The sequence below is a fragment of the Meles meles genome, chromosome 12 (genome assembly GCF_922984935.1).
Source record: "Meles meles chromosome 12, mMelMel3.1 paternal haplotype, whole genome shotgun sequence".
Taxonomy (NCBI): Eukaryota; Metazoa; Chordata; class Mammalia; order Carnivora; family Mustelidae; genus Meles; species Meles meles.
Window position 1 is genome coordinate 55,769,804 of NC_060077.1, and position 14,720 is coordinate 55,784,523.

At 37.2% G+C, this 14,720-nt stretch overlaps 1 protein-coding gene across 2 annotated transcripts in view; it reads left to right on the top strand.

Annotated features, from left to right (window-relative positions):
• Nucleotides 1–14,216, top strand: part of RNF125 (ring finger protein 125) — a 33,926-nt gene extending 19,710 nt beyond the window's left edge. Inside the window, exons 3-5 of one of the 2 annotated variants that reach the window (XM_046025279.1) lie at nt 14–97; nt 7,141–7,248; nt 10,051–14,216. In XM_046025279.1, coding sequence (XP_045881235.1) covers nt 14–97; nt 7,141–7,248; nt 10,051–10,137 — 279 coding nt within the window. In that variant the 3' untranslated portion in view covers nt 10,138–14,216. Of the gene's footprint in view, nt 1–13; nt 105–7,140; nt 7,249–10,050 lie in introns of both variants that reach the window. The other variant, XM_046025278.1, reaches the window with a different exon arrangement.
• Nucleotides 14,217–14,720: the final 504 nt, after the last annotated feature.

A 14,720-nucleotide genomic window follows, 5' to 3' on the forward strand; every position in this document is an offset into this window, starting at 1 on the left:
GTGCGATTTCCAGGTGTGTGTGTCCATTTTGTCAGAGGGAGTTGGAAGAAGAAAGCTTGCTGGATCACTGTATTACTCATCACAGATCAGAAAGGAGGTCTGTGGTAAGGAATTTCGTTACTAGACATTTCTGTAATGTCTACATGTAATATACGCTAGAAATCATTGAGTAGGCTTCTACTCATAGTTCTAAAGGATAGTTTATGTCAAGGTTGTGATAATTCCTTTTTTTTTTTTTTTTAAGGTTGTGATAATTCCGAGACTGTTAATGATATGAGAAGGTGTTGAATTGAAAGTGGCAAGAATTACTAATGTGCAATCATTCTTTCATTTATGAACTTAAACATTCTCTCTTACACATAATTACGGGCATAATCAACTAAGGAGATCCAAAATTCATAGCTAAGATCCAACTTAGGTATACTAACCGTGGTCACATCCTAAGTAAAAAACATTTTTTAATAACACAAATAGGGATATCATGACAATTAATTAGAAATTAGAAAAGTAGAAAGTTACTCATCTTACTCAGTTTATTGTTTTATTTCATAGTGTATTTACCCATATGTACTGCTCATCATTTCCTAATTTATTATGATGCTTCCTTTCTTTTTCTTTTCAGCCTGGCATTTTAGTTCTACTTTGCAGTGTGGCTTTGTTAATTTTCATTTTTGTATAGTTGTGAAGGAAGGCAGGGTGGTTCTGGGTACATCCTCATTTACTTAACCATTTTTACTATTTTTTGTACACTTGTTACCAATTTTAGGATTTTAATTCATTTTGTACATTTGAATTTTTCCTTCTATTAGACTTTTTTCCCCAAGAGGAAATTCCTTAGATTTATCTTCTGGGACCAAGAAACTGCAAACTTTTTAATAGTTTTTGAAATATGCTTCTAAGTGCATTCCAAAAAGGTTGTGTCAATTTATATTTCTGTCTATAGTTTAAGAGTAAACCACTTTCACCTTAACCTGGCTTATACTGGGTACATTTATTTTAAAATTAAAATAAAGGCTTAGGAGATATAAAATGTTTTATGTTAAAAATATGTACATGTATATATTTGTATATATGTATGCATGCGTATATATCTGTATACAAAGACGTGTATGTGTGTGGTTAGTATAGATAGGAGTTTTGTTTTTTTTATTTTGAGTATTAAGGATTTTCTTTTTCTATAAAATCCTCCTGGAAAGTGATGAGATTGAAACATAGTTACTATACTAGATAGATAGATAATTTACCAACAAGGATAGTTCTCACAGTCCTAGAAGATAGGTGTGATTGCTTCCATTTTACAAATGATAAATTGAGGCTCAGAGAAGTTAATTAAGTCTTGTAAGTTCACACAGCTGGAAAATAGCTGAGCCAATCTGAATACAGTAGTCTAGCCCATGAGCATGGTGAACCCCTGTGCTCTACTAGAAAGTTCCCAAGAAAAGCCACACAGTACAGTCAAAGGAATTTGTTACTGATCCTAATGTTTTAGGGGTTTTGGTTCTTAGAATGGCTTGATGTGGGTTGGGAGAGCAAGGGAGATTATCATGGGGTTTTACTGCTGCAGTTTCTCTGTGGGAGGAACTGGGTTACAGAGCTGTTTATGACAGATCCCTGGGGAGCTAGAGGAAGTTAGAAGAAAGCCTTAGGATGGCATAATAATAGTGACCACTTAACTGAGTTCTAAGTGCTCCTTTGCCTCCTAGCAACCCTAAGAAGGTATTAGCCAGAAAACCTGAGCCCTAACCACTAGTACCCAGGTGCTGCTCTGGCTGGAGGAACACCAGGTGCTTGGGACTGTGGTCTTGGGCTTCATGGCAACTGCACTCTGGGGCAGGTCATGTACTGGGCTGGCCATTGGTACTGTGCACCTGTTCCAGCAGGAATCCCAGTCCCCATGCTGCTCAGTTTGACCATCAGATTGAAGGTGGCCCATGGAAGCTAGGTCTTCCTTGATTTAGAGGTGATAGAGGACACTGAAGAAAGTGGATCTAAGGAAAGAAATAAACCAGAAATGGTGGGATTGGTTTGGCCATAGAATTAATAGTCAAAAACCTAGGCTTTGGAGGAGATAAACTTTGGTACCAATCCCAGTGTCTTTGCCTCTCTTTCATCATTTGTAAAATGGGGATGATAATGATGCCCTTTTCACAGGGTAGCAGTGAATGAGTCAGGGGTTAATGGTGGGCTACTACCACTTTAGGAACTACATAAAACCAAGGCTAGTGGAGATTTTGAGGAAGCCATGTACTCTTGCAGTTGGGGAACCCAAGCTGGAAGGGTAGGGGAGTGAAATGGTGAATTTCAAAGGACCAGGATGCTGTCATGGCCTTGGGGCAGGAGCAGATTGTTCACAAAATCTGTGGTTCTGTAATCCATGAGGGCTGTCTAGAGGTGGTCTCTAGAACAGAAAACCTTCAGTTTTCCTGCTAATGTTTTATCCTTGAGTAGAAACTTGAGCCACATGTCACTCTGAAGGATCTAGAACCACTAGAATTCAGGATATGTGCTTCGGTTATGTAAAGGCTGGAAGTAGATACTGTGGTATATTTGGGGTTCACATGCTTAGGGATGCCCAGTGGGGACATGTTGGCGAAAACACCCCAGGAGAAGTCCTAGATCCAAGGCTGATTCTGGATTGGTGTGGAAGTTAGCAAGGAATTATTGCTCTGAGGGGCTGGATTGTTGGGTTTGCTTACAGATAAGATCAGTGACCTCATCTGACTTAATCTGGTGTAAGAAGTTTCATGACAGTTGGAGATTTGAGCAAGTGATTTTGCCTTCTAGATAAAATTAGATAATTCTGAGATCGAACCCTGAGCAACTAATCTTTTCTGAGCTGCTCACGACTAAGAACACGAAGGAATTTTGACTTTTCTTAAATGCAGCTTTAAGAACGGACAGCTCCTTTGTGTCACATAGTAATTATTTCTGTCATGTTTTATTTTTTTTGAAGATTTATCTGTTCATCAGAGAGAGAGCACTCGTGGTGGGGGGAGGGGCAGACGGACGGAGAGGGAGAAGCAGACCCCTCCCTCCCTGAGCTCTGACGCTACACGGTGCTTGATCCCAGGATCCTGAGATCATGACCTGAGCCGAAACTCATTAACCAACTGAGCCACCCAGGCACCCCTGCCATGTTTTTTTTTTTGAAAATTTGTGTCTGTGGAATATTAAACTCACAGGAGACCAGTGACATAAGCAGCGTGCTTCAGATTGAATTGAGAAACCACTTTTGAGAGAAATTTGGTATTTTGTTTTGGAGAGAGGAAATGTTTCAGCAAGAGCCACACTTTCTGTCTGTTCTCTCCGCAGAGTGCTCTTTCTTTCAGTGGTTGGCTCCTATTCATCCTTTAGAACTCTGCTGAAATCTTTCTTCCTCAGGGAAGCCCTCCATGATATTCAAGTTACTTTCAGCTCTTGCTTTCCTCCCCTCTTTTTTTCTCATTTATCACAATTTGTAATCATGTGTTCATTTCACATCTGTCTCTCCTTATAAGCTGTCAGGTTTATGAAGTCATGGAACTCAACTTCCTTGTTCAACACTGCCTGCCCACCTCTTGGCGGAGAACCTAGCGCATGGGTGGCTATAGTGATAATGAAAAAGAAGATATTAAAGAAAAACATAATTCCATTCACCCAGATTCAAGCATTCCAATAGTCTCTTATTTTCTGCCTTCCTCCCAAGATTCATTTCTTAAGGGAAGGGACGGGACTTTCATTGGTTTGGAACATAAACTATGGTGACTAGAGCCTGAGCCACCTGCCCCACAGTGGTTTATTTCTGTGGGTATTTAGAATATCTGTGAGTTGACTAGGCTGTGGGAGTGTATGTGCATAAATGTTTTGGAAGGAAGAAAAATCTTTATTAAATTTGCTTTCAGACTGTCGCTAAATTAGGTGTGCAATCTGGTACCTTAATTTTGGTTACATATTTGCCTGTAATTATTTTAGCGCATATCTCTTTTCTCTTTTTTTGGATTTAGGAATTTTGAATTTCTTCCCCAAATGGCACTAGCCATCAGATAGTTGCTGTGGAGGTTAATCTAAACCATAGATAGAACTGGGTTTTCCTTGTAATAAATGTTCTGAAGGATTGAAGTTGGTGGTAACTTCTGGTATGGTAGCTGTTCTCACCTGTGGAGTTCACCACCAGATAAAGTCCATACTGAGATGAGGTCAGCATCCTTTGAATATACACTGTGCACTGATTGATTCCTAATACGAGTATCATGGCCTTGGAAGCATTGAGTGGAGGCACATAATAAAGGATGAGCTGATGGTAGCAAACTGGCAATGTTAGTGAGAATGTAGGTGAATACTGAGGTACTTGGCTATGATTAGTCAGTCTCTTACCATTTCTTTCTCCTCCCTCAGGTCAGATCCCTCGATTTAGGACACAAAATAAATCCTTAGAGTAGTACAGATAGTCACCTGTTGTTTTCCAGTGTCGTCCTGGAAGAAATCTCTTGAGTTACACAACTAAATACTATGAATACTATGTGCAGCAGAAGACCAAAGTCTGCATTACTTCCTGTCAACATCAGACTGAAAACAAAAACTACTTGGCTTAAAGTTCCAGGTTTTCTGTATCTTTCTTCTTCTCTATATAGTCACTTTATAGTCACTTACGATTTTCTAAAGCTCTAGCTATCTTAATAGTTGGAATCTCCTTAATAGTTGGATCAGGGCTTAGCATCTCTGTACCTCTGACTCTTGACATGGGTCCTCCAGAAACCCTAATAGGTGCTCAAATATCTGTTGAGCAGAACTGGTCCCAACTTATCCTTCCAAACTCGTCCCCTACCACTTCCCCCAACATGCCCTACCTTCAGCTTCCCAGAGCTTTCCCCATTCCCTAAGCAAGCCTGTCCTTTTCCCACTTTAGTTTCTCTGCCAGTGATGCTTCTCACTCTGGCATTGCTGGCTCATTCTGCAAGACTCGTTTCAGTTACCAGCAGCTTGGCTGATGCCTTTCCTGATTTCCTGGGCAAAATTCATGATTCCTTTTTTAGGTCTTGAACTGCCTTTTTGAGTATAACATTTGAATATATGGTGTAACATCTTGGGTATAGCACTTGCTATGCAGTATTGAAAGTGTCTGCTTACATGATAACGATAGCAACCATTTATGATTTGTGCCAAGGACTGAGCTAATAGAATGACTGAGCTTCATAATGTTAAATGACATCTTTTAAATATACAAACAGCTCTGCAAAGCAGAGTTAAGTCTCCTGTTGTAGGTTAAGATTAATGATTTGCCGAGGCCAAGTCAGTGAGAGGCAGAGATGAAATTGGAAACTATTTTCCCGGGCCTAGGAATGCAGGAGTGAATAGGACACATGGACTTTCTTCCTTCATGGAGCTCCAGCTCTTCAGAAACAAGGATCAAACAGTAGTAAACACACGGTATTTATTAAATGCCTAATATGTACCTGGCACCTAGAGGACATTATCTTCAAACATCATAACTACTCTACAAGTTAGGTGGTGGTATCTCCACTTGACCCAAGAAGGAAGTTCATGTGCTGAAGTAAGACACACAGCTGGTAAGAGCTGGTGCTGGGATTTGAAGGCTTTCTGACTTCACAGGTCATGCAGCACAACTGTGTCTTCACTGGTTTCCATATTCCAGGTGCACAGCATATAGTCGAGGGCACCATAAAGAGTACTGAGTGAACAAATTTCTATACTAGTGCCCCTTCACATCACAAAAAAATTAATGTTGATTTTTTGTTAAAATATTTCTTGGTCTCAGCTATGTTCTCATTACCGCCTAGGGGTCTCAGGGTAGATTAACTGCTATCTTGGAGATAGCCAATGTTGGTAAGTAACGAAGACAGCTAGAGCTTTAGAAAATCGTAAGTGACTGTAAAGCAGTAGTAACTTCAGTGATGTGATTCTATTCAAAATAAGACAAAGGTTAATGGAGTAAAGCAAGATTTGGAAGTTGAACTATGTTTAGATACTGAGCATACTGAAACTGAGACCCCCATAAAACAATAAGAATTATAAGAAGGCCTCTTTTAAATTTAAAGGGAGATGTTACCATCCAGACAGATAAATTAAGTTCTATTATAATATGAAAAGAATGTTGAATTGTCTATTAGAAGGCCTAGATCCCAGTTCTGATATACAGTGGTATGAATTTAAGCTAATTTTTTTTTCTTTCTGAGATTGAGCTCATGAAAGAAATAGGATAATAATTAATTCACTAGATTGTTGGTGAGGATCAGATGAGAATACCACCTAATTTAATGCCTAACACATACCTGGCTGTCAGTAATGGTGCTGCATCTCATATTCTAAAAAAGGAAAATGTGAAGAAATAGAATTTTAAAAACCCTAGGTTAAAATGTAATAAAGCAGTAAAAAAAAAATAGTAATAAAGTAGTATATATTTTTTAAAGATTTTATTTATTAGTGAGAGAGAGCACAGGTGCATGTGGGGTAGGGGCAGAGGGAGAGGGAGAAGCAGATTCCCCACCAAGTAAGGAGCCCAACATGGGGCTTGATCCTAGGACCCAGATAGCATGACCTGAGCTAAAGGCAGACAATTAACCGACTGAGCCACCCAGGTGCCCAGAGTCTTCGTCACATACACCCCAAAAATGGAGTTCATGCAAAAACTGGTGAGATCTAACTAAGGTTTGTAGTCTAGTTAATTGCTAATTTCTTGGTTTCAGTAAAGTACTGCTTTGCTTACAAAGTATTAGCACTGGGGAAGCTGGATGATGGAGTCATGGGAAATCTTGCATTATTTTTGTAATTTCTCCTGAGTTTATAAATACTTGAAAATTAAAAAGATTATTTTTTTAAAGCCATTAAGTATTTAAAAAGGGAGGCAACTAATTAAGCAAGTTACGGTACATCTACTAACTGCAATATTGTTTAAATAATAGATTGATAAATATGAAATAAATAGCTATACTGTTAAGTACAGGAAATGCATTTGAAGAAATAAATGCAATTTTATTTGGTTAATATTGTTAATATTTATGCAGTTTTTAAATATTATGCTGAGAAATGGGCAGTAGATTCATAAAGTTAAATTTCATTTTGTTGAATGGTTATTTAATTTTTTAATTCCGACACTGATTATTTTAAATTCTGTCTTGAACTCCTGACTTTCTTTATTTCCAGTTCTGTCCACTTTGCCGTTTACTACCTAATGAGAATCCAGGCAGCTTTAGTGGCAGTTTAATAAGACATTTGCAAGTCAATCACACTTTGTTTTATGATGATTTCATAGTAAGTACATTATTTTACTTTTATATTATGTTTCTGTTTGTTGTGCCTTAAGCTTACCTTTTTAAATCCAAGTGAATAAAATTACAGCAGAAAAAAATATGTATAGACCTGAAGTTAAGTATTAGCATTAAGCAAGAAATTATAAAAATATAATGTTTATAAATTTGACTATTGATATCATCTGCCTTAGACGAAATTATTTTCTTTGTGATCTGGATAATTAGTTATTGTATAAGGTACTAGATTTCACTTTCAAATTATTTTAATTTCTACTCTAGGCCCCTCCCTATATATAGTTTTAATTTTTATGAAGTTGAAAACTTACGTAGCTGAGATGAGATAAAATCACATCAGTAACGAAATGGCTCACTTTGTTCGGCCTCTTGCTATTATAGTGTATTGAATGGCTAAAAACAGATACGGCGTTATCGGTGTAGTAAGACATACAAGCCTCATTTTTTATTTAAATTCCATAGACCGAAAACTCGTGTCTACTGAATGTTTTTAAGCTGAAAAAATTGTATTATGAAAAATTATAAACATACAAAAGGAGACAACACAGTACCACGGACCCCCATGTATCAGTAACTACCCATCAGTAACGACCAACTAATGGCCAATCTCATTATATTAACCATTTTTGTCTTTCTGTTTTATTGAGAAACAGTTGACATGTAGCACTGTGTAAGTTTAAGGTATACGGTACAATGGCTTGACTCACGTAGTGTGACATTATCACCACAATAATTTAACATCCATCATCTCCTAAAGATACCAAAATTTTTTTTTCTTTGTGATGAGAATTTTTAGGATTTACTCTCTTACCAGCTTTCAAACATGCCATACATTAGTGTTAACTATTGTCCTCATGTAGTACATTACATCCCCAGTATTTATTTAACTTACAAGGGGAAGTTTGTGCCTTTTGATGCCTTTCCTCCCATGCTCCCTCCCCTAACCCAAGATTTTTTTTTTTTTTTTTAGGATAGAAGAAAAGTTAGATGTAGTATGAATAGTTCTAACTTATGACTGTATTTCCCATGATCAGGAATGAGAATTACAAGTGAAAAGTTAATGTAGCCTTTGTTCTGCTTTGCTCCATGTGTTGCCATGTGAGGGTAATGTGTTGTCTCCTGAGTCCCTTTCAGCAAAGGGGTATTTCCTATTATGGAAGGAAAATCCTTCATAGCCATGTTGTGAAGTAGTGTATTATTATTGTCACCGCTGTCTAAATACATGAAGTGTTAAGAGCTAAATTTAACTTTGCATGTAATTTTCACATGATTTTTGACTGTCTTTTTATGCAATTTCAAGATAGAATTTAATAATTGTTGAAGATTGTCCCTTGAAAATGTCTCCTTGCCTTCTGATCTGCCCACTGTATTCAGATTCAACACAAGGAGCTTGGGTTCTGACCTGGGTTTGAGTAACAGCTCTGTCTCAGTCACAGCTCTGTGACTGTGGGCAAGGTACTTAACCATGGAGCCTGTCTGTTCATCTGTGAAGTGAGGAGAGGAAAAGCACTTCATCCCCAAAGCTCTTGTTGAGGATTAAATGGGACAGTGTGTGTAAAGTGATTTGCATGGCTTGGGCAAGGACGTTAGGGTAAATGGAGGTACTAGGACCACTTGAAGAGCCGAGCAGGCGCCACAGCACAGGTGCTCAAACAATGTCTTTTCTGGGAACCTGAAACGCACACGGACTCAGCAGAGGCTGGTTCTGGTCTGTAGGTTCTCATTTTTTACAACCCATAGCGCTTCCTCTTTACCTTCGCTCCATGAGATGTTCTAAAAACCAGGTTGATTCATATCTGTCCCAGCTATTCATGTTCAGTCCGTTCTTCTCAGGATTTTCCAAAGTATGATCCAGGACTGGTCAGGGGGAAGTGACTTTGATGAGACTCCTTTTCGCCCACTCAAAACTGGATGCCACTTGGATGTGGCAGTGAGGTGGAAGCCATGTTGTTTGTTTGGACTTTTGGTTTCCCAAGCTACTGGGTACTAAACTGTGCACCTTAAGTATAGTGTCTCATTTTATTCCTTACAGCAGTTGCTGTGAAGTGAGTGTTGTGTCACTGTCCTCACTTAGCCGGAAACCTCTTAAGCTTAAAGGTTAATAATTGCCTACAAAAAAGCCAGGATTCACTCCAGATCTTGTGCTCTTCTGGGCTTTATGGCTTTCCTTTGGATTTTGTTGATTCGCCTTTATGCTTTTATGTTTTAGAATGGATTTCCAAAAGGGATTTTACTTTTTTCTTTTTGTTCGATCTATTGCAGGAGAGGAGATGGATTGCAGAGAATAGGGCTCTTAATAGTTTTTGTTTTATTTACAGAATGTGCTGACTTAAAGTTTTGAAAGCCATTTTGGCCATAGGGAGGCAGGGAAAAAGAGAGTTTTGTGTTCAACATATTTTTCAGAAATAGATACTCAGTAGTACTGCTGAGATTGGTGAATTCTACAGGAATGTCTTGACTTTACTCTGTATTACATGTTTATTTGGAACATAGCACCGTAACTGCGATTTATAATGTTGACTAAAATTACTAATTTAAATTCCAAATCAAGACTATTCTACTATGAAAATAACGAGTTAGTTGTTAGGCAGTAAAATTAAATAGAAAATGCACTAGCCCCAGAACAGAAGTCCTGGGTATTTATGATAGTTTTTGTGGAAACTTGGACTGGTTCAAGTTCAGGGCTCTACTTTCCTGCCAAATGAGGCACTGCCTTGACCCTTATCCTCCAGTTGCTGAAAACTATCATTTCTGATTATATGTTTCTAATTATTTTTCTTTATTGTAGGATTTTAATATAATTGAAGAAGCTCTTATCCGAAGGGTCTTAGACCGGTCACTCCTGGAATATGTGAATCACTCAAACACCACATAATTTTATTAAAAGGGAAGAGAAGGAGACCATACACTTGTACCATTTGTTAAGATGCTGCTTGAACAAGTGGAGGGGAATTGTCAATGTCCGATGGGTGAAAATGTTCAACACCGTTACACGTTTGTCCATGTTTCTTGTTATATTGCATTTTAAAACTGCTTTCATTTTGATGGCTTCAATCTGTTTTACGTTCTTGAGTTTTTTAGAAACTTAACAAAAAGTAGTCTCCATCAGCCATTAATATATGTAAGAGAACATAAGGCAGGATATGTGGGTGAAGGGTCTTTATTTGCAAATTGAATGATACTGTGTGTAATGTTACATATTAATACCTACTATCATGGTTGAGCAAGATAACTAATCTTTGTTCTTTGTAAAAAGATGGAGAATAAAACCAAGTGTGGACATTCAAGGAAATAGAAAATCTGTTCTAGTGCACATCTAATCTCTAATAGGATAATATGAGTAGCTTGTAATAGAGTAGAAAAGGAAAATTTTGGAAGTCAACAAAGCCCACTTAACCACATTGTAAAACATAATACTGTAACAAAATAAATTTTGTGTTAGGAATGTATACTTAATTCTTTGAATTTTATAACTATGCACAATAAGAATCTAATATTATATTTTTCAAATATTTGTAGCTTATTATTTAGAAATATTTCTACAATGTAGGCAGTTTCTTAAGAACCTGATATTTATAGTAGAAGTGTTCACATCCATAATTTTTAGTGGAAAACCCTAAGGGCTTTGATTTTTTTTACTTCTTTTCCTTTAGAAAAAATACAAAATATAAATACTGAAAACCAAACAAAATTTAGCTTTTTATATCATTATAAGGAAACACTGTTTTAGAACTCTGACAGCCACTTGGTTATCCTCTGTGTGTCCAGTCAAAGTTATCAACCATCTTCCCAAATTCCACAGAAGTAACCACTACAGTGATACCCATTATAACCACCTCCTTGCATTTCTTTATTATTACCCAAGTGTGTATCTCTGCACACTATATTTTAATCTTATCCACTTAAAATTGTTATATTGGCTACATCTCTTACATCTTTTTAACCTATAGGTTCTCCCTTCTTTCTTTTCCTTAGAATTTACTGAAGAGCTTCGTCTCATGACCTATAGTTTCCCACAATCTGTATTTTGCTGACTATGTACTCATGGTACTCAGCATGTTCCTCTTTCCTCTGGATATTGACACATGGATCTAGATGTTTGAATAGACTCAGGTTCAGTCCTTTTTGGCAAGACTATAGGTTATGGTGTGTTCTTTCACCAGAGAGCACACAAGTCTGGTTCTCTCTATTTGTGATGTCAGCTGAAGTTGATATTCAATGCCTAGATCCATTCACTGATTTATTGTGAGTTGGAGGATATTCTAATTCTATCATTTCTCTTTCATTTATTAGTTAGAACATTTTTTTAAAGATTTTATTTATTTGACAGAGAGAGATCACAAGTAGATAGGCAGGCAGAGAGAGAGAGAGGGAAGCAGGCCCCTGCTGAGCAGAGAGCCCGATGCGGGACTCGATCCCAGGACCCCAAGATCATGACCTGAGCCAAAGGCAGCGGCTTAACCCACTGAGCCACCCAGGCGCCCTAGTTAGAACATTTTTATAAAGAGATGTTTTCCTACATCCACTATTTGGTTTACCACTGGTCAAGTTTGTACAAGAAAGGGAAACTAAATATCTATATTTTCCTCTCATTTACTAATTTTCAAGAAATAAACTTGTTTCCAATTACCTTCCAGAGATCACTATTTTTCCAGTGTTATGAACTCATGGGTTCAAACGTATTTGATAGGCTTCAACCCTATTTCAAATATTACCTTATTTAAGTTCAAATTGTCCCCATCTTTTGCCATTGGGAGCCTCACCAAGTTGTCTCTGAGTCATTTTGACACTACACTAACTGTCTTTATTACCTTCCTTGCTATCTGGAAGACAAGATATTCCAGGCTCAACTTGGTGTGTTTCCTGCCCCAGACATGGAATGAGCCATTTCTCTAAGAAGCCTGGTTACTTTCAGTAAGAAATGGTATTTCAAAACCATAATTAGGGCTCTGAGAATGCTCATTGCTGTTAGAGTGGCCATTGTTTCTAGGAGAGAGCTAGGAAATCTCTATTTTTTTTTTTTAGTAAGATGAAACACTTAGTGAGTTTATGGTGAAACTTCCAAATCAAACTGAGTACTACAGAGTTTTTCTTAATGCTTTCTATTACAACTGTATTTCCATTTTCTATACTGAGAATCCTGGTTTTCAAGAACATATACAGGGCATGATAGAGTTAGAATATCCCACAATTACTCATTTCCTTTACTTACCTTCCACATGCAGCAGCCTCAGAATAACAATGCTAATATAACCACCACCAATTTGATAACTGAAACAATTAAAATTTTTCCATTTACCTTTCCCATTCTCTGTTTTCAGAAGTCATACTATGTCAGCACGTCCAGAACATACTGGTATAACATACTATACTCTCTCCCTTCTAACCCCCATTTAGTCTTAGTTCTTCAAATAACTATAGAGTCAGTGCTTGCTGCTAGTGATTATCTGATGGCTCTGTTTTTCATGTCTGGCTCTTTAATGACGCATCCAGGATGCAGAATGACGTCTCTGTAGTGTAAGCAAGCAAAGGAAGCTATGAAGACTAGTGATAACAACTGAGGATAAAATACTTGGCCGTAGTTAGCTTTCTAATTGTCATCATTTATGAACTTAGTTCCTTACACATAAATATAGTCATAGTCACGGTGCCCCCAATTTTTTATAATAAATTATCCTTTCCTTCTTTAAAGACTTGATTACTATTCTGCCATCCACTGTGAAGTATTTAGAAAAAGGTAAACTCAGATGAAATCTGGGGAGCCTTATTCCCTTCCTTTTCAATACTGGTTTCAAGCTTGCTTTTCACAGCTGCAGACAAGTAAGAACAGATTTTTAGTTTCACAAGCTCTTGTCCTGCAATTTGGATGGTTTATCCAATAAAGCAAAACCCGCTGGATAACAAGTGCAAAAAGAGAGGAATTTTTCAAAGATAATCAGATTAAAAATGTAATCCCTAAAAAATAAAACAATGTTTTATTGAGCTTGAGTACCGACTGTCCAGAAAATAAGTCTTCGTTAGTTCAGAGCTACACAAAAGGCATCCTTAAATCTGTAAAACTTGAAAAAATTTCAGAACTTTAAAACCTGGATTTTAAGTAAAGCTTGAAAAAGTCACCGACCACTATTAACCTCAGTGCAGCGAATCTGCAACCTCTCCCTGGATTCCTCTTAGGATAATTTTGCCACCTACAGGACAAATGAGGTGCTGGCCACCTGAATTATTTTGCCTTCTGAATTATTTTGAGTTCTAAAATGGTGAAGTGCAAATATTCATTGTTTCACTGTGCCTTTAACCTTTTATAAAAAGGAATTTATAATTCATTGTTTTAAAAAGGGAAAACCACAGACCAAGCCATCATACTGTACACCTTAAACCTTATACACTGATCTGTGTCAATTATTTCTCAATGAAGGGGGGCATGAAAACCAGTATTTGAAGCTGTTGACTACTAACAAAGTTTCACTCATTTTCTTTATAGCACCTCAAGATGCATTTTTTTTCAATGCCTTATAAAGGGAAAAACTAATTCACATGTTACTCTTTAAAAGCTAAAGTCTTCTAACCCAACAAAAACCTACAGAGATTTTCTTCATGTGCTTTTTCCTCAAGTTTCTAAAATGTGGGTTGAAAAATTGGATAGTGCATCTATGATAAACAGAGCTTCAGATCAGATCTCCTAGGAGATCCTTTGTTGCTTCATTTCTTTTCCTGGTGCTAAGTGTCTTTCATTTTGAAATGAGCTTATTCCGCTATGGAAAGTTTATGATATCATCATTTGTACCTTTGAACATTGAAGTTATTTTAAAAAAAATCATTAAGAGATTTGTTCTTTTATTATTCAATTGCAACAACAAATCTGCATAATGATCAGAATTTAAAATGTACAATTCTTTCCCTTCTGTAAATATGTATTATTGTTAGAAATAAAGAATGGCAGGACCATTGCTTTCATTAAAATATCCGCTGTGTCTGTTCTTAATATGGATTTGATAATTGTTTACAAAGTTAGATTTTTAAATTACCATCGTTGGCAATGTCTATCACAAACATATACCTTCATTTTAGACCAGTAATTCTCCAATAGGGGTGATTTTGCCTCCCAGAGGACATCGGCAATGTCCAGATATATTTCTGTTTGTCATAACTGGGGTGTGCTATTTGCAGGGAAGTGGGTAGAGACCAGAGATGCTGCTCCACATCTCCAGTGCACTCTCAATAGCAAAGAATTACCCTGCCCAAAATGTCAGTAGTGCTGAGGTTTAGAAACCCAGATTTAGGCCAAGGTAATGCTGAGCGTCACGGACTTAGTACTAGTTCTGTTTAAAAGGGGCTTCATTGAAATTTAAAAGGTAAGATGTAAATGGACTCTCTAAATCCTACTCCTTACTAAATACATACGAAATTTTGGGTGGCAATAGCTATCATATGTACCCCAGATCAGAATATGTTCAAACA